This window comes from Leuciscus leuciscus, assembly GCF_965113295.1.
Source record: "Leuciscus leuciscus genome assembly, chromosome: 3".
Taxonomy (NCBI): Eukaryota; Metazoa; Chordata; class Actinopteri; order Cypriniformes; family Leuciscidae; genus Leuciscus; species Leuciscus leuciscus.
This window is the reverse complement of record NC_138727.1, coordinates 49,513,302-49,541,028: the sequence shown is the minus strand read 5'-3', so window position 1 is coordinate 49,541,028 and position 27,727 is coordinate 49,513,302. Positions and strand designations below refer to the sequence as shown.

General features: G+C 36.8%; 2 protein-coding genes and 1 long non-coding RNA gene across 6 annotated transcripts in view; 1 reads left to right on the top strand and 2 right to left on the bottom strand.

Annotated features, from left to right (window-relative positions):
• LOC309494997 (uncharacterized protein) overlaps nt 1–27,727 on the bottom strand; it is a 730,899-nt gene that overhangs the window by 421,381 nt on the left and 281,791 nt on the right. Inside the window, exons 21-25 of the mRNA XM_082164514.1 lie at nt 27,204–27,374; nt 25,318–25,488; nt 23,435–23,605; nt 20,653–20,823; nt 18,136–18,306 (exon numbers count right to left, since the gene is read on the bottom strand). Of these exons, the coding sequence (XP_082020640.1) occupies nt 18,136–18,306; nt 20,653–20,823; nt 23,435–23,605; nt 25,318–25,488; nt 27,204–27,374 (855 nt within the window). The remainder of the gene's footprint in view (nt 1–18,135; nt 18,307–20,652; nt 20,824–23,434; nt 23,606–25,317; nt 25,489–27,203; nt 27,375–27,727) is intronic.
• LOC309495024 overlaps nt 1–27,727 on the top strand; it is a 214,082-nt gene that overhangs the window by 85,925 nt on the left and 100,430 nt on the right. The gene's annotated exons all lie outside the window — the stretch shown is intronic.
• Nucleotides 2,535–15,466, bottom strand: LOC309495010 (protrudin-like). Of its 4 annotated transcripts, XM_082164544.1 has the most exons (11): nt 15,326–15,466; nt 14,658–14,888; nt 13,925–13,995; nt 6,849–7,035; nt 6,607–6,765; nt 5,526–5,632; nt 5,234–5,419; nt 5,048–5,121; nt 4,894–4,959; nt 4,026–4,244; nt 2,535–2,697 (listed from the first exon to the last, which is right to left on the bottom strand). In XM_082164544.1, the coding sequence occupies exons 2-6, from the start codon at nt 14,885–14,887 to the stop codon at nt 5,575–5,577; spliced, it is 705 nt and encodes a 234-aa protein (XP_082020670.1). In that variant the 5' UTR covers nt 14,888; nt 15,326–15,466; the 3' UTR covers nt 2,535–2,697; nt 4,026–4,244; nt 4,894–4,959; nt 5,048–5,121; nt 5,234–5,419; nt 5,526–5,574. The 4 variants fall into 4 exon arrangements, with proteins under 4 accessions (XP_082020670.1, XP_082020669.1, XP_082020668.1 ...); XM_082164543.1 differs by having other exon boundaries at nt 2,535–4,297; XM_082164542.1 differs by having other exon boundaries at nt 2,535–4,244.

Here is a 27,727-nt window from a genome sequence, read left to right as displayed (position 1 = left end):
ATGACTGTTTATTTATTTAATGTTTTGATATTTTCCTTACAGACTAAAGTGTTACTATATATAATACTTCCAATTACAAATATGCAACAGTTTGCACATATATAAGTAGTATTTTGGTCCCTCTTTTCATTCAGATTATGTCATATTTTTAAAAATTCTGTTTTAAATCATAATTGCCATTCAGATTACTGAAAATGTCCAGTTTCAGGGATGACATCACATTACAATTAAGAAATATGTATACTTTTGACAAGACATTTATTTTAAAAAGGGTCTTGTCCAAAATGCAATATAGTGCACGTTACTATGGTGAGATCTGTTTGACTGTCAAATGTCATTTTTCTTTTAAAATATCAAATTAATGACAGTAACAGAACTGAGCTTTCAATAACCAAGAGGGTCTTTAGTCACCTATTGTTTGTCATTGCAGTAATGTAATTGCATGCATTATGGACAAGAGTTATGAACTTATTTACTTCCATATACATACTAGTTACCTATGGAACATTAGGCCATGACAATCTGCTTCCATATGGGAGGTAATCTAGAATTATTTAGAAAAATACAATCATAGAAGAAAACATTTCTTTATTAAAACAAATCATCTTTCGGCATATAAAAACCAACTGGCAATACAACAACAACAAAAAATTCATCCACAGGACATAACAAGGGTAAGTACATGTTTTTGTAGTTTGTAAATCCCGAGAACAGCCATACAAACGTCACATTACATGTTGAAGTTAAAAATCTCAACAAAGGAAAGGAATTTCATCAAAGGAAATTATATGTAAAAACGTCCAACTTAATCATGCACTTAGTAGTATTTAACATGTAAAAACTCACAATTTTATGTATACTGTGACAATTAAAGAAACAGCTGCCATTTAAAAAAGAGCAAACAGTACCACAGAAAAACAACATGGAATAGAAAATGGAAGTGGTGACAGAAGTAAGAACATTTGGCAGAAAGTAAATAATTCGATCTAAGGCAATTTCATTCAGCAGAGAAACCTCTCTGATCTAAGATAATGACGAGCTACTTCTCATTTTACTTTGTAAACTCTAACCATACATCTCTCTGTATCTCCACATGGCGGGCAGTGACTGGCAAAGGAGCAGGGATGAGACGAAGTACATCATCTAATAGATACCAAAGTACATCATCTCGAACAGGCCAAGAGAAGCTGTTCAGACCTCTGCTGTACATGCATTTCACCTGGACGTAAGAATCATCTGTTGCCATCACAGTCCCGGGGTAAAGGTCATCTCCATATTTAACCACACACCACTTTCCAATGACCTCGGAATTGCTCCAGTCAACCGTGTTGTCTTGTATTGGAGTTTGATTGTCACGCAGGAAACTGAAGGCCTGAGATCCAGGGCACTGGCACTGAAGCCTCTTCATAGCTACGCATGTACAACTTACACCACGGCAGATAAGGCCACCTCTTTCTAAGGTCACAACTTGATAAAGGCGCATAGTTGAGGGAACTGTTGGGATGTTCTGAGGCATAGCCTGCACTGCCTGCTCTAGATCGTCCTCATCCACAGAGAACAGCTTGATGGTGGTGTGTTGGTGGTGTGTGTTGGTGGTGTGTGCTCTGATCAGCGCTGAGTACAGAGACCTCTCTCTCCTTCTTTCTCTTTCCACCTCCTTCGCTGTGAAGTACGACTAGCACATAGTACATCACTTCAACAAAGAAATGCGCACAGTCATGTCTCTCTCATACACACACATGCACACCATATGGACTCCATATGTTCATTCCTGTTACAATTAAAAAAAAAAAAAAAAAAGTTAAACCAATGTTTTTATCAGTTTTGTTTGGTCCATCATTTAAACAATTGTTTAATAAATTAAATTATAAAAAAAAAAAAATTAAAACCTGAGGCTTTAATACTTCTTTAAAATGAAAATATAGCTTTTTTTGGTTTTTATTAAAATGTTTTTTTTATTAAAATACACCTTGCCTTAATATATAGTGATTTTATTGTCACAAATATCAATTATTTGAACATATAACCAACTATTTCTTTAAAATAAACACTTTCTTGTGGGGAAAACAAAGGAATTAATTGACGTGCTTTTAAACATGCTTTTTAAATGGCACATGAGTTTCGGTAACAGGACTGAGAAACATGCGTCCATCTTCTGCTTAGAAACCTTGTAAAAAAATTAATAAAGTTGCCTGAGATTGACCAATACACATTTTGAATAGTTAAATATGTGTAGTAGTAGATTCAGTGTTGAAAAAAATTTAAGTTTAATTTTGAAGAGTTACAACAAGCAAATGTCACCCATTCGGTGGAATGGCCCTTTTACCTTTAAATTCATAGTCCCAAAAAATCTATTTCTCACAAATTGGATGGTAAAATAATAATAATAATAATAATAAACATCATTATCTATAGCATCCCAACAAAACATCCAGGATTGGCCATTAACCCACAAATAAAAAACTCAAGCTTTTTAATTGCTCATTAATTATATTGAGCTGTTGACTGAGATGATAAAAAAGTCCACCAGTACATGGATGCCAAAAATATTTTAATAGATCTTCTTTCACAAAAATATTTACATTGATATAAAGTCATTAATAGAAATATCACAGACACACAGCAGTGAGGTCACCGTGACTTTGGTTTTGATGATAACGTCTCTCCAGTGGCTCCATATTCACCATCATCTAAAAGCTGTCAGTGAAATAAAACACAGACAGTAACACATGCATTATGGGAAATTACTGCTGAGTGCCGACACATCTGTTCAGAGGATTGACTAGTTCATATGACATTATTATATGATACTGTATGATATGAATCAATAATCACAGCAGTGTCTCCAGTTTATAATGTGGATTATCTTTTACAACAGAGACTCTTCACACTTGCATGTTGTATTATATTCCCAGTCAGATCCAGTTCTCTGAGGTGTGAGTTTGATCTCAGAGGAGCAAAACCTTCAGCTGTGATATAACAACAACTGCAGGGGTTTTACAATCCCTCTTTTTATATTAAATTGGAAATCAATAGTTTTCTTAAAACCAGTGTATATATTCTGGTATCTATATTACAGGCAATGTCTGTATCTGTATCTGAGAGGTGATGAAGAGTCTGATCGATGTCAGAATGCAGTAACAGTGTTTACTCGTTTAGCCCGGCTTTCAGAGAATAAATATGAACATGTTTTGTACTTAATTTGCTCATACAACCAAACGAGCCATATTTTGTAGAAAGAGAATTGTCAGTTTGAACTTTATTCTTATTCTGTGTGGATGTAGTTTTCATGTTCTGATCCAGTGAAGTGCCGACACAACTCAGCCCTGAAGGGAATATATATCGCCCATGTTGTATCTAACTGTGCTTTCAGGGGTTGTTTATTATTAATATTATTATGAGACGCATGTGACCCTGCTAAAGGAACAGTCTCCAGGAGAATTCAACAGCAGCCCATATAGATTTATCATTTATGATTCACCTGTGACCCTTACCAAAGTTTCTTACATTGCTCGAATGATCTGTAATGTTATCAGAATCTGTAGGCATGACGTCAAATTATTACCCATTGACTATGAGTACTAGTGTTTCTGTATCCTGATTTAGTTCAAGGCTGGATCCTCTGGATACTCTTACTCATTTTCTACGGCCTTTGCAAGTGTGGAGAACTTTGTCTTCAGTAAAACACCTTAATTTTATTCAGAGGCGCCAAACTGAGCAAAAATATGCAATTTGCTGCAGATGTTGATATTATGTCCAAAATAAAAACAAGATGAAATTCTGATAGTTCATAATGTAAATCAACATCTTTATGACAATACAATGGACTGCTTCTATAAAATGCACATAAATATCAGTCATCACTCTATATCTCTATCAAGAACTCTATAGAAACTTAGTAAAATTATATTTAAATGCTTAGTTTTATGATCAAAGCTCAGTAGATTTAAAACACAACCACACAAGAACAACAACCTGAAGGCGTAGTTCAGTTACATAGAACAATTATATTAAAGGTCTTTTACTTGTTAAAAGAGTATAAAGTATCAATCAGACGCCTCCAGGAAGCAGATCACCATGTTCAGCAGGTCAAAGGTCAGCGCTCTGGGGCCGCCAGGCTCAGAGACGCTGTCTATGGAGGACGAGTCCCCGGCGGGAAACTGAGTGAATTTGGCCCGATCGCTGGCCGTCTCGGTTGAATGCCCTTTCTAGAAACCAGACTGGTTGACATCCAGCTGGTTATTCTGAGACAGGAAAGATGTTACTTGGTTGAAAGCAACTCGTTCAAGTGTTTTCGCTATGAATGGTAGAAGAGACAGGTCTGTAACTCTCTACAAGTGATGTGTTTAATGTGTTTGAGTGCTGGGAGAGATGGCTTGTAGAAGGTGTGAGGGGATGGGGTCTAGAGGACAGGTGGTAGGATGACTGGAGAGGAGAAGTTTAGATACTTCTTCATCGGTTAGTGGAGAGAAGGAGGAGAGAAGGTTATTGGCTGTGGGAGAGGTTGGTCTGGGTTCCTGTGTGTGTGGAGCTGAGAACTGACTGCTGATAGTTGTTGTTTTGTTGGTGAAGAAGTTAGCAAAATCATCAGCAGTTTAAGAGGAGGTGGACAGAGGAGAGAGTTGAATGTCTTGAAGAGTGTTTGTGTGTTGAAGCGCTGTTGATCTTGTGGAAATATGAAGATTTTACGGCATGAACATCAACAGATAAAATATTTTGATGGGAACAAAAGGTTCTTAAAACTTTCATGTCAATAAAGCCCCTCTTAACTGAGAAAAAAACTAATAGAGAGATGCAAGAAATATGAATAGAAATAACATGTTATTGACATGACTTTCCTGACCTTTAAATATTTAAAGCCCAGATTGTGAAGAATGCAGCAGCACTTCCTACCAATTGGATGTTCTCCCCTCTTTTCTCAATTGTTTCTCTATCCCTCTATTCAATTCTTCCACTTCACTGAAATAGTAAATGGAGAACATAATCACAGAAATTATGTTAACGCTTAAAAAAGGATACATTGGACAAATGCATTTTCTACTCTTACCTGTGATGAAAATCTGGACCAGAGAAGAAGGATCATGCAGAGACAAATCCTGCAGTCCACCAGGCCATGATGCGCTATCAGAAGAAAATGGTTAATTCAAATCTACACAGGTCTGTCCATAAGCAGCATACATTAGGGTTTGAAAGTGCAGAAACATGCACACATACATTATATTGTTATGCATACCTCTGGACACAGAACACTAAAGATGAACTACACTTCATCCGTGAAGCTCAGTCGTGTTGGTGTTTGCAGTGCTGACTTCAGAAGAGCATAAAGGGTGTCCTGTTGTTCTTCACGGTCAAGGTAGACGGGCACCAGGCAAGAGGACCTCTGAGGAAACAACTTTGAAGTCTTCCCGTTGAGTACGCCCTACAGGCAAATTATTTTGCCACAATTATTACAATTATTTTGTGGTGATAAGATTTGTAAGTGTATTGTGTGGTTGGTGTCAGTGAAGGAACAACTGAGTGCTTACCCTTGCAAATAGACAGATGCTTCATGAAGGTTTACATAACAGCATTGAGTTACAGTGGAAACACTGCCTTGCTCTGCAATCTAATCCACATCTGTGAATCGTATACCCTAAAATATAAATACAATAAACTGTAGTATTATTATGATGATCATCAGTGTAGATTAAATCTGAATAAAGAATCTAGTTAACAAAAAACAAACAAAACATAAATGCAGTTTTTTGGATTCATTGCTCAAAATGAATTAATCATACCATCAAGGCTACTTTTCATGCTTATTATACATATTACATATGTTAATATACGTTTCATAAAGATAAATAGACAAATTACACCTAAGCCTAGTATTTGACCAACTTTTTCTTTTTTTGATACTTTTGATTTTTCCACTAAGAACTTAAATCCCCATTTTATTCCCCAATTTTCAACTTGATCAATTCCTTCCTGCATCTTCTTTAAAATACTCAACATTTCTACCTTTCTTCCATAAAGCATCATCTGTGAATAAAGACCTCCCTATATCCCCTGGAAGATTAATCATAATGGAGAATAAAGTTGGACCCAGTTTTCTAAATTCAATATTATAAATATACATATTTATTTAATATTATAAATATAATATTTTCAATATAATATTTATAAAAAAAAGTGTGTATTTATATATACAAAAATAATTATACAAAAGTACACACACATATATTATATAAACACAAACATTTATTTTGGATGGGATTAATTGCGATTAATCGTTCCACAGCCCTAGTGCTAATTAATGCTATTAACATGCTAATCATGCTAGCAATGTGTTAATCTTGTTAGCAACAGGCTAAAACATTCTAGTACGATTGTTTTACTTTTTCTGAGTAAAAACTTCAAGCTTTTCAAAGTTATTTAAAAATTTCAGACCTGGATTTGTCATCAAACTTTACTCATTAAAAACACTCAAATAGAACTTTTAGAATCATATTATTATCATCATATTATTATTTATTTTATGTTTTTACGGACAGTGGATGTTAATACACACTGTCACAGTTTCACTGAAGTAACAAAGTAACAATAAAGAACAAAAAAAATTATTACCATGGTACATTTTCACAGAGGAAGATCAGAACTTGTGATTCTGGAGCATCTCTGCGATACTCACATAGAGGACACGTGTGGCTCTCCCAGTGAAACACTTTATACACAGACTCTGCACACACACACGCCTGGGTCAAAACGTCGTCTATCCCTTTCAGCCTGTAACACACACACAACCCTTCATCTCTCAGTCTCAGTGCTGATGATGTCATGACTCAAACGCCACAGTCCTGCTCACTCACATGCCCTTGACCTCCAGCATGGCCTCCTGTTTGCTCATGTGGACCGTCTGCAGGTCTCGCCGCTGGACCGCATGGTGTTTCTTCTTCTGAACCGCCGTCTCACTGGTCGCGCCCTGGCAACAGTTGCCAAGGTATCCCAGCAGAGCCGGAGCAGAGGCCGCCAGCAGCAGCAGAGAGACCCACGCGCCTGCAGACAGAGGGAACATCACCTTCATCTTCTCTTTATTCTGCATCTCTCATGAGGATTCTGAGTTTATATAACAAGCGCTAATCTGTATAATTGACTGTTAAAGCTCTTCTAGTTTCATGTTACACTTCTCACTCTACGCTTTTTCTTCTCACCTAATACAATCATTTAAAGTTAAATCAATATTTAATGTACATTTGTTTATAGTTTTGGAAAGCAGACGTGTAATAAGCTTGATGACATGCAGTCATATGGATATTATCACAAAAAACATTTTCAGCTGGACTTCCGGTGCGGTGCTACAACAAGATGGACGCATAATAGCGAGCTCCTCAAGTCGGTTTGGACAAAGTACCTCCTGTTAATATAAATAACACTGAGATCGTTTTAATTTAAGTATGAACGGAGGGAGAAAGCTAAGGAGTCAGATGATGAATAAAAATGCGAGTGATACGCAACAAAACCCAGAAGTGATCGAGCCTACTGTACACGAGGAAAACGACGATAACGGAGGTGAAGCTAGCACCGCTATGCCAGGGGAAGCTAGCACTGACCAGAAAGCTCTGCTTCAATCTCTAACGATGCTTCGTACAGAGCTAAAAGATTTTAAACAAGGAATGAGACGGGACCTGGACGAATTTAAAAACGACGTGAAGAAAGTTTTGAAAGATGACCTCTCGCAGTTTAAAGGTGAAGTTCTGCAGGAGCTTCAGAGCCAAAACGCCAACATAGCTGAGACACAAACCCGAATAGCTGACATGGAGTCGGCCTGCTTGGAGATGAAAGAAACGCTACTGGCGGTGGTGAAAGAAAACACACAGATGCGGGACAAAGTTGTCGATCTCGAGAGCCGCTCAAGAAGAAATAATATCAGGATTTACGGGGTGCCGGAGGAAAAAGAAGGAAGATCTGTCACTGAGTTTGTTAACGAGTTGTTTAAACGCCACCTGACCCTGCCAGAGGGTCTCGAGCTCCGTGTCCAGCGGGCACACAGAGCATTGATTCCAAAGCCAGCAGCTGCCTCTTCCCCGAGATCAATAATCGTTAACTTTCTGGAGTTTCACGTCAAAGAGTTGGTCCTGAGGAAAGCGTGGCAACAGAAGATCGAGATTAACGGGAAAAGACTTTACTTTGATAACGACTATGCAACAGACGTCATGGAGAGGCGCAAGATGTACGGACCTATCAAAGCGGCTCTGAGGGAGAAGGGGATCCGGTATCAGACACCCTACACGAAGATGCGGGTTTACTGGGATTCCGGTCTGGTGATATACAGCACAGCGGATGAGGCAGCACGGGACCTGAATCGACGCGGAATCAAGGTGGAGGTGGTGACCAAAGCGAACGCCGCCGCGGCAGCGGAGGAGCGACTGAATGCAGCGTTGCCATGGAAACGCACCACCAACACTCCAGACAGCGCAGCTCAGCGTGCAAGGGAGAGGCTGACGGAGTTCAGACGAGACTCACACCAAGAGAACTGCAATGGATGAAAAGATAAAGTCTACGTCGCGGGGTGAACTCGAACATCATTATCTTTTTTGTTAAAAACAATATTACTTTTGTACTAAAGAATATTAGTCTGATACGCACAAATCTGGGTCATATTATATATAATGACTCACGACTTAAGTTTATAGATCAGTTGAACCGACAAGAGGAAGTGTTTTGCAGCAAGCACAAAATGTTGGACAATTCTAGTATTTGTGGGTTTTCTCTCACAGCTAGGGAGGGCCCCCACTACAGTGAGGCACAAAACCCTCCTCCCACCAACAGGGACCACAAGGGATGGATAAGTACATCTCTATTTTGGAAGTCACATTGTTCAGAGTTCAACTGTTGTTCTTTGGTTTTGTTCTCTATGTTCAGTGTTGGATTGCCGCTCAAACCCATTAGAAATGGTAGAGTATAATACTAAAATACTGACGTTGAATGTTAATGGTCTAAATAATCCTATGAAGCGTCAGAAGATAATGACCAAATTAAAGAAGGATAAGTCACAGATTATTTTTCTACAAGAAACGCACCTGTTTAGTCTGGAGAGCGAGAAACTTAAGAGGTTTGGATATACCAACTCATTTTATAGCTCATACCGTCATGGGTGTAGAAGAGGTGTGATCATACTTATATCCAACTCAGTGAAATTTGAATGTATCAAAAAAATTAGTGATAAAGAAGGGAGATTTATTTTTGTGAAAGGAAAACTCGAGAACGAAATGGTGACACTGGTCAACGTGTATGCTCCACCCAATAGTGCAAAACAATTCTTTAAAACCCTATTTGATACCATGATTTTAGAAATGGACGGAGTCTTAATATGTGGTGGTGACTTTAATATTGTGATGAACAGTAAACTAGACACGACAAATAAAAATAAGCATACCAACCCGGTTATGAGAATGGTCAAGAGAACACTTAAAGAATTTGGGATAGTTGATACATGGAGGGAGTTACATCCTTCTAAAAGAGACTACACGCACTATTCTCCCCCTAACAACAGCTATGCTAGAATCGATTACTTTTTCATGAATAAGAATGATTTAAATAGGGTAAAGAAGTGTGAAATTCAACAAACAGATGTGTCTGATCACTGTGCGGTTCTCCTTACAGTTAATTTGAAAGTACAAGAGAAAAATACGTTATGTAGGCTAAACGTAGGAATGTTAAATAACAAGTCAAGTGTGGAGGAACTAAAGAAAGACATCATAACCTATCAAAATGAAAATGACAATGGAGAGGTTACCCCAGTTATTTTATGGGATGCTCTCAAAGCAGTTATAAGGGGAAAACTAGTTGCTAAGACGGCAGCAATTAAAAAAAACAGAGAGGAGGTCTACAAAAAGGAGAAGGAGAAGCTATTTATAACCGAACAGCAACACAAAACTACACAAGACCCCTCACTACTTCCAAAAATTAAAGAATTTAGGAATAATATAGATAAAATACTAATCACAGAAATTGAAAAGAAGACCAGATTTCTAAAACAATCCTATTATGAAGCGGGACCAAGGGCAGCCAAATTATTGGCAAAACAATTGAAAAAACAGCAAGCAGATCGGACAATTCACAAGATAAGGGATACAAATACGAATCAAATAATTCATGACCCCAAAGAGATTGGAACTCAGTTTATGAACTACTATAGAGATTTATACAGTCAGCCTCCCTCCGCGAACATCGACCAAATGAAAGCTTTTCTTGAGAAACTGGACTTACCATCAATTGGAAAAAATCAGAATGATCATCTGACTTCACCCATCACAAAAGCAGAGATAGAGAAAGCAATAAACAAATTAAAAACAAACAAATCTCCCGGCAGTGACGGTCTACCATCCGAGTGGTATAAAACATTTAATGAACAGCTTATACCTTTACTCGAAAATTCATTCAACTACACACTTGAACATGGTGAAATGCCCCCTTCCTGGAATGAAGCGGTAATATCAGTGATCCCCAAGAAAAACAACAGTGAGACTTGTTCAGATTATAGACCCATATCACTACTCAATGTTGACTATAAATTGTATACCTCAATTATCGCCAAAAGATATGAATATTTTATCAGTGACATTATAGATGAAGACCAGACAGGCTTTATTAAGGGACGTCAAGCCCAAGATAACACAAGGAGAACTTTATATATTATCAACCATATTCTAAAAAAGGGAAAATGTGCAGCCTTAATAAGCCTTGATGCAGAAAAGGCTTTTGATAGCGTAAATTGGACTTTTCTATACCAGGTACTTGAGAAATTTGGACTTAACGACAAAGCTGTCAGATGTATTAAAACGCTTTACCAAAACCCGACCGCAAGGATAAGAATAAATGGCAGTCTAACTGAGAGCATAAATTTAGGACGATCTACCAGACAGGGCTGCTGTCTTTCTCCAACCTTGTTTGCAATCTTCATAGAGCCCCTGGCACAAGCAATCAGGCAAAATAGTAATCTTAAAGGAATAGAGGTTGGGGAAGAGGAACACATCATTGGACTTTTCGCCGATGATGTGGTCTGTTTTTTAGAGGACCCAGACACATGCATTCCCATACTAATCAACCAACTCGAGACATTTGGCTTTTATTCTGGATACAAACTTAATTTGACCAAAACACAGATTTTAACATTTAACTATTTACCATCCAAAATCATACAACAAAAATATCATCTGAACTGGAGAGCAACAAAAATGAAATATCTTGGGGTCACTTTAACACAAAACACTGATGATCTATATGAACATAATTATGTCAAACTAGATAAGGAAATTAAGAGTGATTTTGACAGGTGGGCACTCCTTCCGTTAGACATTGGTTCACGAATAGAGACCATAAAAATGAGTGTTCTACCCCGACTTCTTTACCTCTTTCAGTCACTACCCATTGAGATACCCGAAAAACAATTCAGACTGTGGGACAAAATCATGTCAAGGTTTATATGGAATGGCCGCAGACCGAGAATCAAATTTGAAACATTACAGATAAAAAAGGATAAGGGGGGTTTGGCACTGCCATATCTTAAGGGATATTTTCATGCTGCACAAATTAGGCATGTAATTTGTTGGTGTGACAAAGATTATATAGCCAAATGGAAGAATTTAGAAAAATCGGTACAAGGAAGAGAAATTCAAAGTCTTATTGGAGACAGAGAAGAAGCAATGAGTGTAATTAAACAGGTGAATACAGTCACTCAGTTTACGCTAAAAATTTGGTTTAATCTGGTACGAAAATACAAATTAGAGAAAGAGCTCGGACTGCTTCGGTGGATAGCTTATGACAAGGGTTTCATCCCTGGTTCTCTTGACCAAAGATTTAAACAATGGATTCATAATGGATTAACAGCAATATGCACACTAATTAAAAATGGGAATTTCATGAGCTTTCAGGAGATTAAACAAAAATACGATCTAAGTAATCAAGATCATTTCAGATATTTGCAGATAAGGGACTTTTTCAATAAAAAAATAAAACCCAGTGTAAATCTGGACAAAAATCCAACAATCAAAAGCATAATTGAGGCCTACAACGCAAAGAAATTTAGAATAATCTCTACAATTTATGGACATATAATGGAGGCAAGAGGAAATACAACAATGTATGTAAAATTCAAGTGGCAGAGAGAGTTGGGAGTGAACATATCTGATGATGAATGGTCATATATTTGGAAAACACAGCAATCAACAACATCATCGCGTGTCTGGAGATTACATTGCTGGAAAAATTTAATTAGATTTTTTATAACACCGAAAATTAGGAATAAACATACTTCATTACCACAGCCATGTTGGAGAAGCTGTGGAGATGTAAACGTGAATCATTCGCATGTGTTTTGGCTCTGTCCTAAGATCGCAAAATTTTGGGAAGATGTTCACTTAGTTATAGGCAAAGTTCTGGGTTATGCTGTACCCATGTCCTGTACATTATTATATCTTGGTGTCATTACGGGAAATGTGTTGAAAGAAGATAGATACATATTGAAAATTATGTTAGCAGCCTGTAAAAAGGCAATTACAAGAAAATGGTACAAGATTGAACCACCATTACAGGACGATTGGATGACAGTTATGAACGAAATACATATTATGGAACAACTGACCTACAGAATAAGGACTCAAGAGGATCAATACTGCCAAAAGTGGGAGAAATGGACTGAATACATAAAATCGACAGAACAAAGACCATCACATTAACATTGAGAAAGGATCAAACTGTAGAAACATGGTGATCCAACATGTTCTTTTTCATTCCTTTGTTTGTCTGTTTTTTTTTTGTTGTTGTTGTTGTTTTGTTTTTTGTTAACCCCTACCCCCATGTATAATGTTTAAAGAAAAACAATAAAAAGAAAGTATCAAAAAAAAAACATTTTCAGCTTTGAGTCCTGATCACTCTGTCATATATTTAGTTTTTTATGTGTATATTAATGCACTGAAATGTAATGTAATCAATCTACTGTACATGCAGGAGAAGTTTAGCAACTAAAGATCATCTTTACCCTGAAATGCCTGACATTAAATATTTCAGATTTAGACAGAATATAAAAGGACATAAAAAAGTTTGTTTTTCGTTGATTATCATATTTGACACATAAGGCTTTTATGACTCATATAGTCGGATATAATGAGAATATGTAGGGGGGGGGAAACACCTCAGCTTTATTCACAGGCCCAAACTGAGCAAAAATATGAAATATGGGGCAGTTGATATTTATATTGCCAAAAAGTAAGAAGAATTTCTGATCGCTTGTAATGTAAATCTTTATAACAGGATAACAGACTACTTACATAATGCATATTAATATCAGTCGTCACTCTATATCTGATGATATCAAATGATAGTTTTATCATCAAAGCTCTGTAATTTTAAAACATATAATGTAATGCAATTCAATGATATTTGAGAGATGAACAAATAAAGCTTCCTCAAAACCCTGATGATCATATTTGATACATTTGAACATGACTTTTGTAAAAAAAAATATTTATGGATAATCTAGTAAATCTGAGTCACTTCAGTCCAGAAAATGATAATCTTGAAATATTACTAACAAACTAAAAGCTATTCTCACATTTACTTTATGAAACTAATTTTATATTTTACAGCAAAAAGACTCAAGAACCACAACTTGAAGACTTGAATTACATAGAACAATTATATTAATTTTTATATATTTTATACAATTATATATTTTACTTGCTAAAAGAATATAAAGTATCCATCAGACGACAGAAGGCATGTAGTAGTTCGAGTGCAACATCATGTTGATCATTTAAAGCCCTAAGAAATGTGTGTATCAAGTATAATACAGTCGGCTTTATAGGGTTAACCACACTTATTATGCCATAACTGTTCCTGTGTGAGAATATTTGTGCACATTTACGGCCGTCTACTGGAGTCTCACCTTCACTCAGCGTGAGGAAGAGGATGTTGAGCAGAACGCAGCTGGACAGGGAGCACAGCGGCATCCTCCACCTAAAACACACAGCATCAGAGCTGAACACTGGGACACACAGCATCAGAGCTGAACACTGGGACACACAGCATCAGAGCTGAACACTGGGACACACAGCATCAGAGCTGAACACTGGGACACACAGCATCAGAGCTGAACACTGGGACACACAGCACCAGAGCTGAACACTGGGACACACAGCACCAGAGCTGAACACTGGGACACACAGCATCAGAGCTGAACACTGGGACACACAGCACCAGAGCTGAACACTGGGACACACAGCATCAGAGCTGAACACTGGGACACACAGCACCAGAGCTGAACACTGGGACACACAGCATCAGAGCTGAACACTGGGACACACAGCACCAGAGCTGAACACTGGGACACACAGCATCAGAGCTGAACACTGGGACACACAGCATCAGAGCTGAACACTGGGACACACAGCATCAGAGCTGAACACTGGGACACACAGCATCAGAGCTGAACACTGGGACACACAGCATCAGAGCTGAACACTGGGACACACAGCAGCAAAAACAACTCAGAGATGCGTTTCACAACTGGAACAAACACAAAAGCCTTCTGATGAGAGTCACATGATACAGTCTCCTGAAGTACAGAAGCAGTGCGAGATGTGCAGGTGTCAGTGTGATTTGTAAGGGCCGTGTCTCACCCGAGCAGGAACCGCAGCACCTCCAGCGTGTCTGTGACGGGCTCCAGGAAGATGGCCATCCGCTTGAAGCAGATCACCATGTTCAGCAGGTCAAAGGTCAGCGCTCTGGGGCCGCCCAGCTCAGAGGCGCTGTCTATGGAGGACGAGTCCTTGGCGGGACACTGGGTGAGTTTGGCCCGATCGCTGCCCGTCTGCGGGAGCTCATGAGGAGAGGAGGCTGTGCACTGCATGCTGGGAGATCAGAGAACATCAACACTGTGTTTATCTCTGCACACACGTGACAGTCAAGAGACTCACATCTGTGGATGAAATTAAAACTGATGCCTGCCAAGAAAGCCTAATTAAAAGCTTAATCAGATCAGCAATGTCAAATCCAGTAGACTTATATATTACTGTGAAGCTGCTTTGAAACTTTGTATTATATAAAGAGTTAAATAAAGGTGAGCAGATTTGACTGTATTATAACCAGAAAAAATAAAAAAATGATGCTTTAAAACACATGAAGAGAAGAGTCATTATAACTGATGTTAAACTGATTTTAACACACCTGACGACCATGTTTAAAACAATAACACATTAACTTCTTAGGTATGAGTAATAAAGGGGATTATTAATAAAGACGTCATAGGCTATAAACATCAACCAGAAGAAAACAGACAATGACATACCTTTAAATCCTTCAAACAGTGTCTTCTGCCAGCAACAGAGTCATTAAACAGTCTTTAATATATATTTAAAAAAAAAGATGGATAAATATTAGATCAAAAACGCAGGATCACCGATCACATCGATCGGATCTTCTTCTTCTTCTTCTTTCTTTTAATGGCGGTTGGCAAACAACTTTTAAGTGTGCATTACCGCCACCTTCTGATATGGAGTGTGGATCACAATAACCTTTTCTCACTACCCTTTATATAAATAAATAAATAAATACATACACATAATTAAAACCAATAAATAACTTCATAAATATCTAATAACATTATTAATATTCATACATTATTATTATAATTAAATACAACTTTCTAAGACAACTAAACTCATATCCTTCTACTAATCCCTGTTTTATTCAAAAACACAAATATCGCTCTATACCCTACATGCCCTGAATTCATTTGTAATATTTCCTTCATTTCAAATCAAATTTTTTCTTTTCTAAACCATTCTTTCAGCCTAATCCTTTCCTCCTTATACCTATGACCGATCGGATCTTCTTCTTTGAGATTTTATTGGCGTGGTGTGGATCAAAACGACATTTTTATATCCTCTCCCACAAATTAGTTATTAAAAAATAAAACTATAACATTCATTTCCAGAGTCATTTTGTAAAATATCTCCTAGTATAAATTGAATTTTTGCATTAGAATCCTTCGTTCAGGCTCGTATTTCTGACAGTATAACATAACATGTTCCAGTTTCTTCTTGCCCACAAAATTCACACCGGCTTCCCGTATCATGTTTACCCATTTTATAAAGTGTACCGTTTAGTCTTGTATGTCCAAATCTCATCCTTGATATTATCATCTCATCTCTCATGTTTTTTCCTGCACTTCTCATTTATCCCACTTTCCTTTGAATTCTGTATAATGTTTGCTGTATTTCTATTGAAATATCTGGTCTACTTCCCGAATGCATCGATCGGATCTATTCTGATATTTTCTGTTATATAAGTTTAGAGGACACTTTTGTCAATGTCTGCATTATAACTGTTTTTATTATTATTATTACATTTTTTCTTCTATTTGTGTGTTCTGTGACATTTATTATTGCTCGGTATATATTTTTTTGCGGCTACAATATGAACTATTAGTTTGACTGTTGGCTGAGATTGTGTAGGATATATTTGAGAATATGTGTGATTAACGCTCTTTCCCGCCATTTGTTTAATCACAATTCAATTGTAAATTTACAAACATCAACAATTCTGAGAAGCCATTCTGTCCAAGAGCAAACTTCGCTTACTTTAGTGTAAGATATGCTATAATTAGCCTAATTTACATATTAAAATGTGTTTGTGCTGAAAGGAATAACTGATTTAGTTTAAATATTGATGGTGTAGCACTAGCTGTTTCTGAAGAGATAAATATAGGCTAACTCGTAGTGATCATGTGATGACAGACATTTGCACCTTTATCATAATAATTTGACTTTCACACACACACACACACACACACACACACACACACACACACACACACACACACACACACACACACACACACACACACACACACACACACACACACACACACACACACACACACACACACACACACACACACACACACACACACACACACACACACACACACACACACACACACACACACACACACACACACACACACACACACACACACACACACACACACACACACACACACACACACAACAATAATGCGACACTGGCAAATATCCTCTTCAGACGAGCTTCAATCAAATCTCAGGAAGACTTTTGACAAAGACATTAAAATCATAATCATCATTAAACTCTATAAATAATCCAGTTCCCCGAAACACAGATGAAACTCAGCTCTGAAGTTCATTACTGTTACTGTGATTGTGTTGAGCTGCTCACTTCACTGAGATGGATGATTAAAAAATAAAAAAATAAATCACTAATAATAGATAAATGATAAGAAAACTTTATTACATATTATACAAAATATTAATGTACATTTATATACAGTAAATCCAGTAAAGGTCACGTGACTTCAGTGTTGATGATGATGATGTCTCTACAGTGGCTCCATATTCACCATCATTTAATATCTGTCAGTAAATAAAACACAGACAGTAACACATGCATTACTGACACATCAGAGGATTGACTAGTTCAAGTGACATTATTATATTATATGATATGAATCAATACTTACTTCACTGTCTCCAGTTTATAATGTGGATTATCTTTTAGAGCAGAGAGACTCTTCACACTTGCATCTCGTAGATTATTCCCAGACAGATCCAGTTCTCTGAGGTGTGAGTTTGATCTCAGAGCTGAAGTCAGAGCAGCACAACCTTCATCTGTGATCTTACACCAACTCAACCTGTAGAACAACGACACACACTTTAATCTCTCAGTTCAGCAGGAACTAATAAACCCTCCTCAAATTTCATCATCAAGATCATATTTGATACATTTGAACATGATTTTTCACAAAAGATGTATGGATAATCCAGTAAACCTAAGTTGCTTCAGTGCAGAAAATGATCATCTTGAAATATTACTAACATTGTAAAGGTTATTCTTATATTTACTTAAAAAAAATTGATCGGACACGTTTTAAAATTATACTTGCCTTTTACTTGCTAAAAAAACTATAAACCATCAACCAGACAACAGAAGGCAAGTAGTAGATTGTGTGCAACAAGTTTTTGATCATGTTGATAATTTAGATCAAATATGATACAGTAGGAATTAAAGGGTTAAAATAACATTATTCTAGTCTCAGTTAAGATTAATGTATGATCTTACTTCAGTTTCTCCAGTTTACAGTGAGGATCCTTCAGTCCATCAGAGAGCAGCGTCAGACCTTTATCTCCTATTATATTCTGAGTCAGATCCAGTTCTCTGAGGTGTGAGTTTGATCTCAGAGCTGAAGTCAGAGCAGCACAACCTTCATCTGTGATCTCACACTGACTCAACCTGTAGAACAACGACACACACTTTAATCTCTCAGTTCAGCAGGAACTACACAACCACAGAGAGACTGAGATATTAAATACTAAATCTGTGTGGGTATAATGTTTTTATTACTTTATGTTGACTTTTGCTGTATTGTGTGTAAATTTCGATCTGAAAAAATAAAAGTAATATAAAAATAGGGAGAATAATCACTTTTTTAGATTTAGTTGTACAGTGATCCAAGAATTAATACTACCATTGACAACAGTTTCAGCTATATAAAGTATTTAAATGCAGTGTAAAGTTTAATTGTGTATTAAGAAATATTATTGTTTTAGTGGACTCAATTAAAACAAGTTCAGAGTACTCATAACTATTGTTTTTATAAACTTAATTGAATTGAGGTAATCGGTTTCCTCAAATGAAATGAGTTAGCTTAACTTGTTGGGTTTTACAGTGCTTATTTGATTGGTGAGTGATGTAGATGATTGTGACAGAGCACTGAAAGAACAAGCAGAGAGAGAGAGAGAGAGAGAGAGAGAGAGAGAGAGAGAGAGAGAGAGAGAGAGAGAGAGAGAGAGCACACTCACAGTCTTCAAACTGTCTTGCTCTCTCTCGCTCCCTCGTGCATATTAATCAAAATCAATTGAGAATTGACACGATAGTAAGCATTCAGAGATTTTTTCCCTGAATTACAGCTGTGTGTGAATTGTGCTAAAAAAAACCTTATCCTCTCTGAAAGCGTTCCGCACATTCAGCTGAAATAAAAAACACTTTGAATAAACAACAACAACAACAACAAAAAAACTATCCAGTGATTAAATGTTTTCTATGTTGACACAAATATTGTGCGATGTCCTAAACTGCCGTGATAATCACACAACGTGTGTTGTGGTCCGCTAATGACACGTCCGATTCACAAACTAATGATTCCTTGAACTGATTCACCATTTAATGAATGGTTAAAACAACTGATCTGTCCAACACTGAACTCACGAGACTTATGAATCGGTGTATAACAAATCGGTAACACTTTACTATGGTTCCATTTATTAAACTCTAGTTAACTATATTAGTTAACATTAACTATTGATAAACTGCACTTCTACAGCATTTATTAATCTTTATTAATGTTAATTTCACCATTTACTAGTAGCCTACATTATTGAAATCAAAAGTTGTATTTGTTAACATTAGTTAGCCTAATGCAAATGCACTGAAGTAACATGAACAAACAATGAACAGCTGTATTTTTATTAACTAAGATTAACAAAGATGAATAAATACAGTAACAAATGTATTGCTCGTTCATGTTAGTCAGCTTAATACATTAACTAATGTAAACAAAACAAACCAGTGGTAAAAATCACAGCTTTATAATAAAAAAATAATAAAAAAAGAGGGCAAGAAAGGATGACAGTGTCGGTCGGCCACCACTGAAGAACAATTTTGACCCCTTAGCAAACAAGCAATTGCGCCTTCTTTACATTTATTCATTTAGCTGACGCTTTTATCCAAAGCGACTTACAATTGCTATATATGTCAGAGGTCGCACACCTCTGGAGCAACTAGGGGTTAAGTGTCTTGCTCAGGGACACATTGGTGTCTCACAGTGGATTCGAACCCGGGTCTCTCACACCAAAGGCATGTGTCTTTTCCATTGCACCACCACCACAACCACAACCACCACACCCCCCTTCTTTAGAAAGTTAACTAGTCGCAAGTTTGCGGTAAAATGCAGTTGGGTTGTCGAGGTCAAGAGACTATAAGCTGTGAATCAAATAAACTTATTATTAACCCCCCAACCCCCATCTGACATGGAACCACCACAAATTGCTTCCTAATCTGTGGGAAACACTAAAGACGACATTTAAATGCTTAGTTTTATGATCAAAGCTCTGTAATTTTAAAACGTATAATGTAATGCAATACAATGATGATTGAGAGATGAACTAATAAACCTTCCTCAAAAGCCTGATGATCATATTTGATACATTTGAACATGATTTTTCACAAAAGATGTATGAATAATCAAGTAAACTTAAGTTGCTTCAGTCCAGAAAATGATCATCTTGAAATATTACTAACATTATAAAGGTTATTCTTATATTTACTTAAAAATCCGTAAAGATTTCACAGCAAAGTCACATGACCCACGAGCTGAAGGGACACGTTTTAAAATTATACTCGCCTTTTACTTGCTAAATAAACTATAAACCATCAACCAGACAACAGAAGGCAAGTAGTAGATTGTGTGCAACAGGTTTTTGATCATGTTGATAATTTAGATCAAATATGATACAGTAGGAATTAAAGGGTTAAAATAACATTATTCTAGTCTCAGTTAAGATTAATGTATGATCTTACGTCAGTTTCTCCAGTTTACAGTGAGGATCCTTCAGTCCATCAGAGAGCAGCGTCAGACCTTTATCTCCTATTATATTCTCAGACAGATCCAGTTCTCTGAGGTGTGAGTTTGATCTCAGAGCTGAAGCCAGAGCAGCACAACCTTCATCTGTGATCTTACACTTCCACAACCTGTAGAACAACGACACACACTTTAATCTCTCAGTTCAGCAGGAACTACACAACCACAGAGAGACTGAGATATTAAATACTAAGGGCCAGATTTACTAAACAGGGCAAATTATCGTGAGAGTGCAATCCCATAAAAGCGCTGATGGAAGTGGAAAGTTCTGAGTTTGATCGACTGACGAAGCGGAAGTTAAAGAACAGAGACTCAGCCGGATCATTTCCATAAAGACCAACACAATCTACCAGACGCAAACACCTCCGTGAAGTTGGCACCCCATAAAACGAAATAATCTCCAAAACCATGCCATTCGTTTGTTCTGATTTGTGCCGCAAAAACGAATGTTTGTGCTGGTTTGGTGTTTGAGATATTGAACATTATTTTTTTGGTTGTGTGACGTCACTCTCCACCCCATGCTGTTCAAATCCCTCCAAACCGGTGCCAATCGTTTGTGCCGTTGAAAGAACCATCATAAATTATTCGATTCTTTAGACATCACAAAATCTTTTTTGATTAGTGGCGTCACGCAAGCAAGCCGCGCTCTCCATCCATCTCGTCTACAAACCTGTCTGGGTCGTTTGTGCTCGCACAGGGCCGCTGATGTCATTGTTCTTTAGATATGGGAATGTTTTATTTTAGATTTGTGCTAGATATTGACATTTGGTCTTTATATAATCACCAATGCACTATATGTAATGTACTGTCACTACTCTGGCTGTAGGCTACGAGTGACTGATGCTTTAATTTTGTATTAAGATCAAATAAAATAACCAATTTTTTAAAAAATGTATTGTGTAGTGTCTTAAGTTTTCTAAATACTTTTAACAGCTTACAGACATTTAAAGTCTTTCTGCCCCCTTAAAAAATATATCAGTCAGATTAAGATTTACTAAGAATCCTTTTGTGAACTAAATCAACTAATTCATTACAAAAGAGCTCGAAAAAACAGAACATTCTCCAGTTATAAGAAAAGTAGCAATAACTGAACTTGGCCAGTACAGGATGGGTGACAATCTTTTCTGTGAATTAGTAAAATTTTAGTCTGTTGTTCACATTGTAAAGTTAATTATGACTTCAGAGGATTACATTTAACACCTTTGCCACTTGTATATTGCTTTCTGTCATTTCCTCTGTATAACTTCAAGCTTTTTGCCATGAAATGTACATTGCTGTACATATCTTAACTAATAACTTAATGTATTTTATGGCATGGCATAAGAATGTCATAGGTCTACTTTTATTAATGTGACCAATGGACGATCATTTGGACATGAAACATTTACCGGATTGGCCAAGATTAATATTGTGTCTATCAATTTCTTATTTGTTAAAATGATCCTGTAAATTGTATTGACCTGCACATGATTTTAGTAATTTTTTAGTATTTTATCTCAGAGCACATGCTTACCTTTTTCACTGCCAGATGCCCAGTTTTGTTTTCCCACTATGCAGTGCTTTGGGTAAACAAATGTTTTTAAGGGGGCAGAAAGATTTTAAATGTCTGTAAGCTGTTAACACTATTCAGAAAACTTAAGACACTACACAATAAAAAAAATAAAAAAAATTGGTTATTTTTTTTTATTTTATTTTAATACAAAGTTAAAGCATCAGTCACACAGGTCCTAGTGACAGTACATTACATATCATAGTGCATTGGTGATTATATAAAGACCAAATGTCAATATCTAGCACAAATCTAAAATAAAACATTCCCATATCTAAAGAACAATGACATCAGCGGCCCTGTGCGAGCACAAACGACCCAGACGGGTTTGTAGACGAGATGGATGGAGAGCGCGGCTTGCTTGTGTGACGTCACTAATCAAAAAAGATTTTGGTTTTTGTGTTGATTTGTCTTTTTTTTTCGCTTTAATGTCTTGTCGATATATTTAGTGGTATTGTCTTTACTGTTTTGTGTGATTTTTATTTTTTTATTTTTTTGGGTTGTGTGTGTAATATGTGCTATGTGCATTTTGTGATGTCTAAAGAATGTAATAATTTATGATGTTTCTTTCTACGGCACAAACCGGCACAAACGAACGACACAGTTTTTGTGTGATTTAAACGAAATGGGGTGGAGAGTGACGTCACAGCTCCCGAGTTAAATTAGTTATATCTGCGAAAGGAAAATAGATACAGTGTTTGTATTAACGGCACAAATCAGCACAAACGAATGGCATAGTTTCGGAGATTATTTCGTTTTATGGGGTGCCAACTTCATGGAGGTGTTAGCGTCTGTTTTTTTTGGACAGTTAATAATGGCGCAAACACCAGCGGCCTGATGCAGAAACGTTGCATACACACAAAAAAGCATTGAAATGCACATATCAGGATTTATAAAAAATAAACTAGGCATAAATATGTGCGCACCGTACAGACACTCTAGACCGTGCGTACACACTCTTTTACTAAAATATCAGTCGTCACTCTATATCTGCCTTAGTAAGATGATAAGATGATATTAGTCTTAGTAAGATGATATTTAAAAGCTTAGTTTTATGATCAAAGCTGATGATCATATATAATTGATAATTTAGATCAAATATAATACAGTAGGAATTAAAGGGTTAAAATAACATTATTCTAGTCTCAGTTAAGATTAATGTATGATCTTACCCCAGTTTCTCCAGTTTACAGTGAGGATCCTTCAGTTCATCAGAGAGCAGCGTCAGACCTTTATCTCCTATTATATTCACAGTCAGATCCAGTTCTCTGAGGTGTGAGTTTGATCTCAGAGCTGAAGTCAGAGCAGCACAACCTTCATCTGTGATCTCACACAACCTCAACCTGTAGAACAACGACACACACTTTAATCTCAGTTCAGCAGGAACTACACAACCACAGAGAGACTGAGATATTAAATACTAAGGGCCAGATTTACTAAACAGGGCAAATTATCGTGAGAGCGCAATCCCATAAAAGCGCCGATGGAAGTGGAAAGTTCTGAGTTTGATCGACTGACGAAGTGGAAGTTAAAGAACAGAGACTCAGCCGGATCATTTCCATAAAGACCAACACAATCTACCAGTTAGCGTCTGGTTTCAGACCTGCTTTTTTTGGGCAGTAAATAATGGCTCAAACACCAGCGGCCTGATGAACAAACGTTGCATACGCACAAAAAAAGCATTGAAATGTGTGTACGCAATTTTCCACACACACATCGGGATTTATAAAAAATTAACTAATGTAAATATGTGCGCACCGTACAGACACTCTAGACCGCGCGTACACACTCTTTTACTGGAGTGAGTGAAGTAATGAAGTCAACAGAATGATCTAAACTGTTTAACATCTGATACACACATTTAGGTTAAATATGCCACTCTCATTAATGGAGTTAAGCACTGAAATTTAATGAAATCATTGTCCAGAAGTTACAACATTTTTAATTAATTTAAATAGAAATATTAGTAGTGAATGCGCTGCTTTTGAACACTTCTCCTGTGTCATGCTGTGTTTTAATGTTTTAGCCAGCGAGGATTGCTCGGCACATGATAATTCTGCTTTATATTCTGATCTAAATAGCAGATGTTCTGAGAAAATATTTTCACACAAATAATGATCAATGATGAGCACTTGACTCCGTCTGAGCAGATTAGCAGCGACACAGACGGTATAATGACAGGCAATGAAGGACTCGCTCGCTGATGGAACGGTCCATTGGCCGGGTTGAATAAGTGCGCTGACTCAGTGCTGTACGATCTGCTGCACGCAGGAGCTGTTGGTGTCGAGCACAGACAGAGAGGAGCACAATCATAACCACTGTCATGCTCTTCACACTATTAGGAAAATACTATTGTGTTTGAAGGATCGAAATGGAAGGAAACCGTAACGTTTTACATTTAAAATGTTTTGTCAGTGACGCTGAGTCAGACAATTATTTACACTGCAAAAAATATATAATCCCCAGGACCAGAGTTGAGAACCACTGACATAAAATGCATATAAATATCAGTCATCACTCTATATCTGCCAATAACATGTCTTAGTAAGATGAGATTTAAATGCTTAGTTTTATGATCAAAGCGCTGTAATTTTAAAACATATAATGTAATGCAATACAATGATGATTGAGAGATAAACTAATAAACTTCCCTCAAAAGCCTGATGATCATATTTGATAAATTTGAACATGATTTTTCACAAAAGATGTATGAATAATCAAGTAAACCTAAGTTGCTTCAGTCCAGAAAATGATCATCTTGAAATATTACTAACATTATAAAGGTTATTCTTATGTTTACTTAAAAATCCGTAAAGATTTCACAGCAAAAAGTCACATGACCCACGAGCTGAAGGGACACGTTTTAAAATTATACTTGCCTTTTACTTGCTAAAAAAACTATAAACCATCAACCAGACAACAGAAGGCAAGTAGTAGATTGTGTGCAACAGGTTTTTGATCATGTTGATAATTTAGATCAAATATAATACAGTAGGAATTAAAGGGTTAAAATAACATTATTCTTGTCTCAGTTAAGATTAATGTATGATCTTACTCCAGTTTCTCCAGTTTACAGTGAGGATCCTTCAGTTCATCAGAGAGCAGCGTCAGACCTTTATCTCCTATTATATTATATGTCAGATCCAGTTCTCTGAGGTGTGAGTTTGATCTCAGAGCTGAAGCCAGAGCAGCACAACCTTCATCTGTGATCTCACACATACTCAACCTGTAGAACAACGACACACACTTTAATCTCAGTTCAGCAGGAACTACACAACCACAGAGAGACTGAGATATTAAATACTAAGGGCCAGATTTACTAAACAGGGCAAATTATCGTGAGAGCGCGATCCCATAAAAGCGCTGATGGGAGTGGAAAGTTCTGAGTTTGATCGACTGACGAAGCGGAAGTTAAAGAACAGAGACTCAGCCGGATCATTTCCATAAAGACCAACACAATCTACCAGTTAGCGTCTGGTTTCAGACCTGCTTTTTTTGGGCAGTAAATAATGGCTCAAACACCAGCGGCCTGATGCAGAAACGTTGCATACGCACAAAAAAAGCATTGAAATGTGTGTACGCAATTTTCCACACACACATCGGGATTTATAAAAACTAAACTAGAGTAAATATGTGCACACCGTACAGACACTCTAGACCGCGCGTACACACTCTTTTACTGGAGTGAGTGAAGTAATGAAGTCAACAGAATGATTTAAACTGTTTTACATCTGATACACACATTTAGGTTAAATATGTCACTCTCATTAATGGAGTTAAGCACTGAAATTTAATGAAATCATTGTCCAGAAGTTACAACATTTTTAATTAATTTAAATAGAAATATTAGTAGTGAATGCGCTGCTTTTGAACACTTTTCCTGTGGAATGCTGTGTTTTAATGTTTTAGCCAGCGAGGATTGCTCGGCACATGATAATTCTGCTTTATATTCTGATCTAAATAGCAGATGTTCTGAGAAAATATTTCCACGCAAATAATGATCAATGATGAGCACTTGACTCTGTCTAAGCAGATTAGCAGCGACACAGACGGTATAATGACAGGCAATGAAGGACTCGCTCGCTGATGGAACGGTCCATTGGCCGGGTTGAATAAGTGCGCTGACTCAGTGCTGTACGATCTGCTGCACGCAGGAGCTGTTGGTGTCGAGCACAGACAGAGAGGAGCCCAATCATAACCACTGTCATGCTCTTCACACTATTAGGAAAATACTATTGTGTTTGAAGGATCGAAATGGAAGGAAACCGTAACGTTTTACATTTAAAATGTTTTGTAAGTGACGCTGAGTCAGACAATTATTTACACTGCAATATATATATATATAATCCCCAGGACCAGAGTTGAGAACCACTGACATAAAATGCATATAAATATCAGTCATCACTCTATATCTGCCAATAACATGTCTTAGTAAGATGATATTTAAATGCTTAGTTTTATGATCAAAGCTCTGTAATTTTAAAACATATAATGTAATGCAATACAATGATGATTGAGAGATAAACTAATAAACTTCCCTCAAAAGCCTGATGATCATATTTGATAAATTTGAACATGATTTTTCACAAAAGATGTATGAATAATCTAGTAAACCTAAGTTGCTTCAGTCCAGAAAATGATCATCTTGAAATATTACTAACATTATAAAGGTTATTCTTATGTTTACTTAAAAATCCGTAAAGATTTCACAGCAAAAAGTCACATGACCCACGAGCTGAAGGGACACGTTTTAAAATGATACTTGCCTTTTACTTGCTAAAAAACTATAAACCATCAACCAGACAACAGAAGGCAAGTAGTAGATTGTGTGCAACAGGTTTTTGATCATGTTGATAATTTAGATCAAATATGATACAGTAGGAATTAAAGGGTTAAAATAACATTATTCTAGTCTCAGTTAAGATTAATGTACGATCTTACCTCAGTTTCTCCAGTTTACAGTGAGGATCCTTCAGTCCATCAGAGAGCAGCGTCAGACCTTTATCTCCTATTATATTCACAGTCAGATCCAGTTCTCTGAGGTGTGAGTTTGATCTCAGAGCTGAAGTCAGAGCAGCACAACCTTCATCTGTGATCTCACAATATCTCAACCTGTAGAACAACGACACACACTTTAATCTCTCAGTTCAGCAGGAACTACACAACCACAGAGAGACTGAGATATTAAATACTAAATCTGTGTGGGTATAATGTTTTTATTACTTTTTGTTGACTTTTGCTGTATTGTGTGTAAATTTCGATCTGAAAAAATATATAAAAGTAATATAAAAATAGGGAGAATAATCACTTTTTTAGATTTAGTTGTACAGTGATCCAAGAATTAATACTACCATTGACAACAGTTCCAGCTATATAAAGTATTTAAATGCAGTGTAAAGTTTAATTGTGTATTAAGAAATATTATTGTTTTAGTGGACTCAATTAAAACAAGTTCAGAGTACTCA

Bases quoted from the DNA above. Each gene is read 5' to 3' on its own strand.
- LOC309495010 (XM_082164543.1), bottom strand. From the start codon at position 14,887: ATGCAGTGCACAGCCTCCTCTCCTCATGAGCTCCCGCAGACGGGCAGC. The intron at 13,996-14,657 runs GTGAGACACGGC...TGTGTGTTTTAG, and splicing joins GTGCTGCGGTTCCTGCTCGG to GTGGAGGATGCCGCTGTGCT. The intron at 7,036-13,924 runs GTGAGACTCCAG...CTCTGTCTGCAG, and splicing joins CTTCCTCACGCTGAGTGAAG to GCGCGTGGGTCTCTCTGCTG.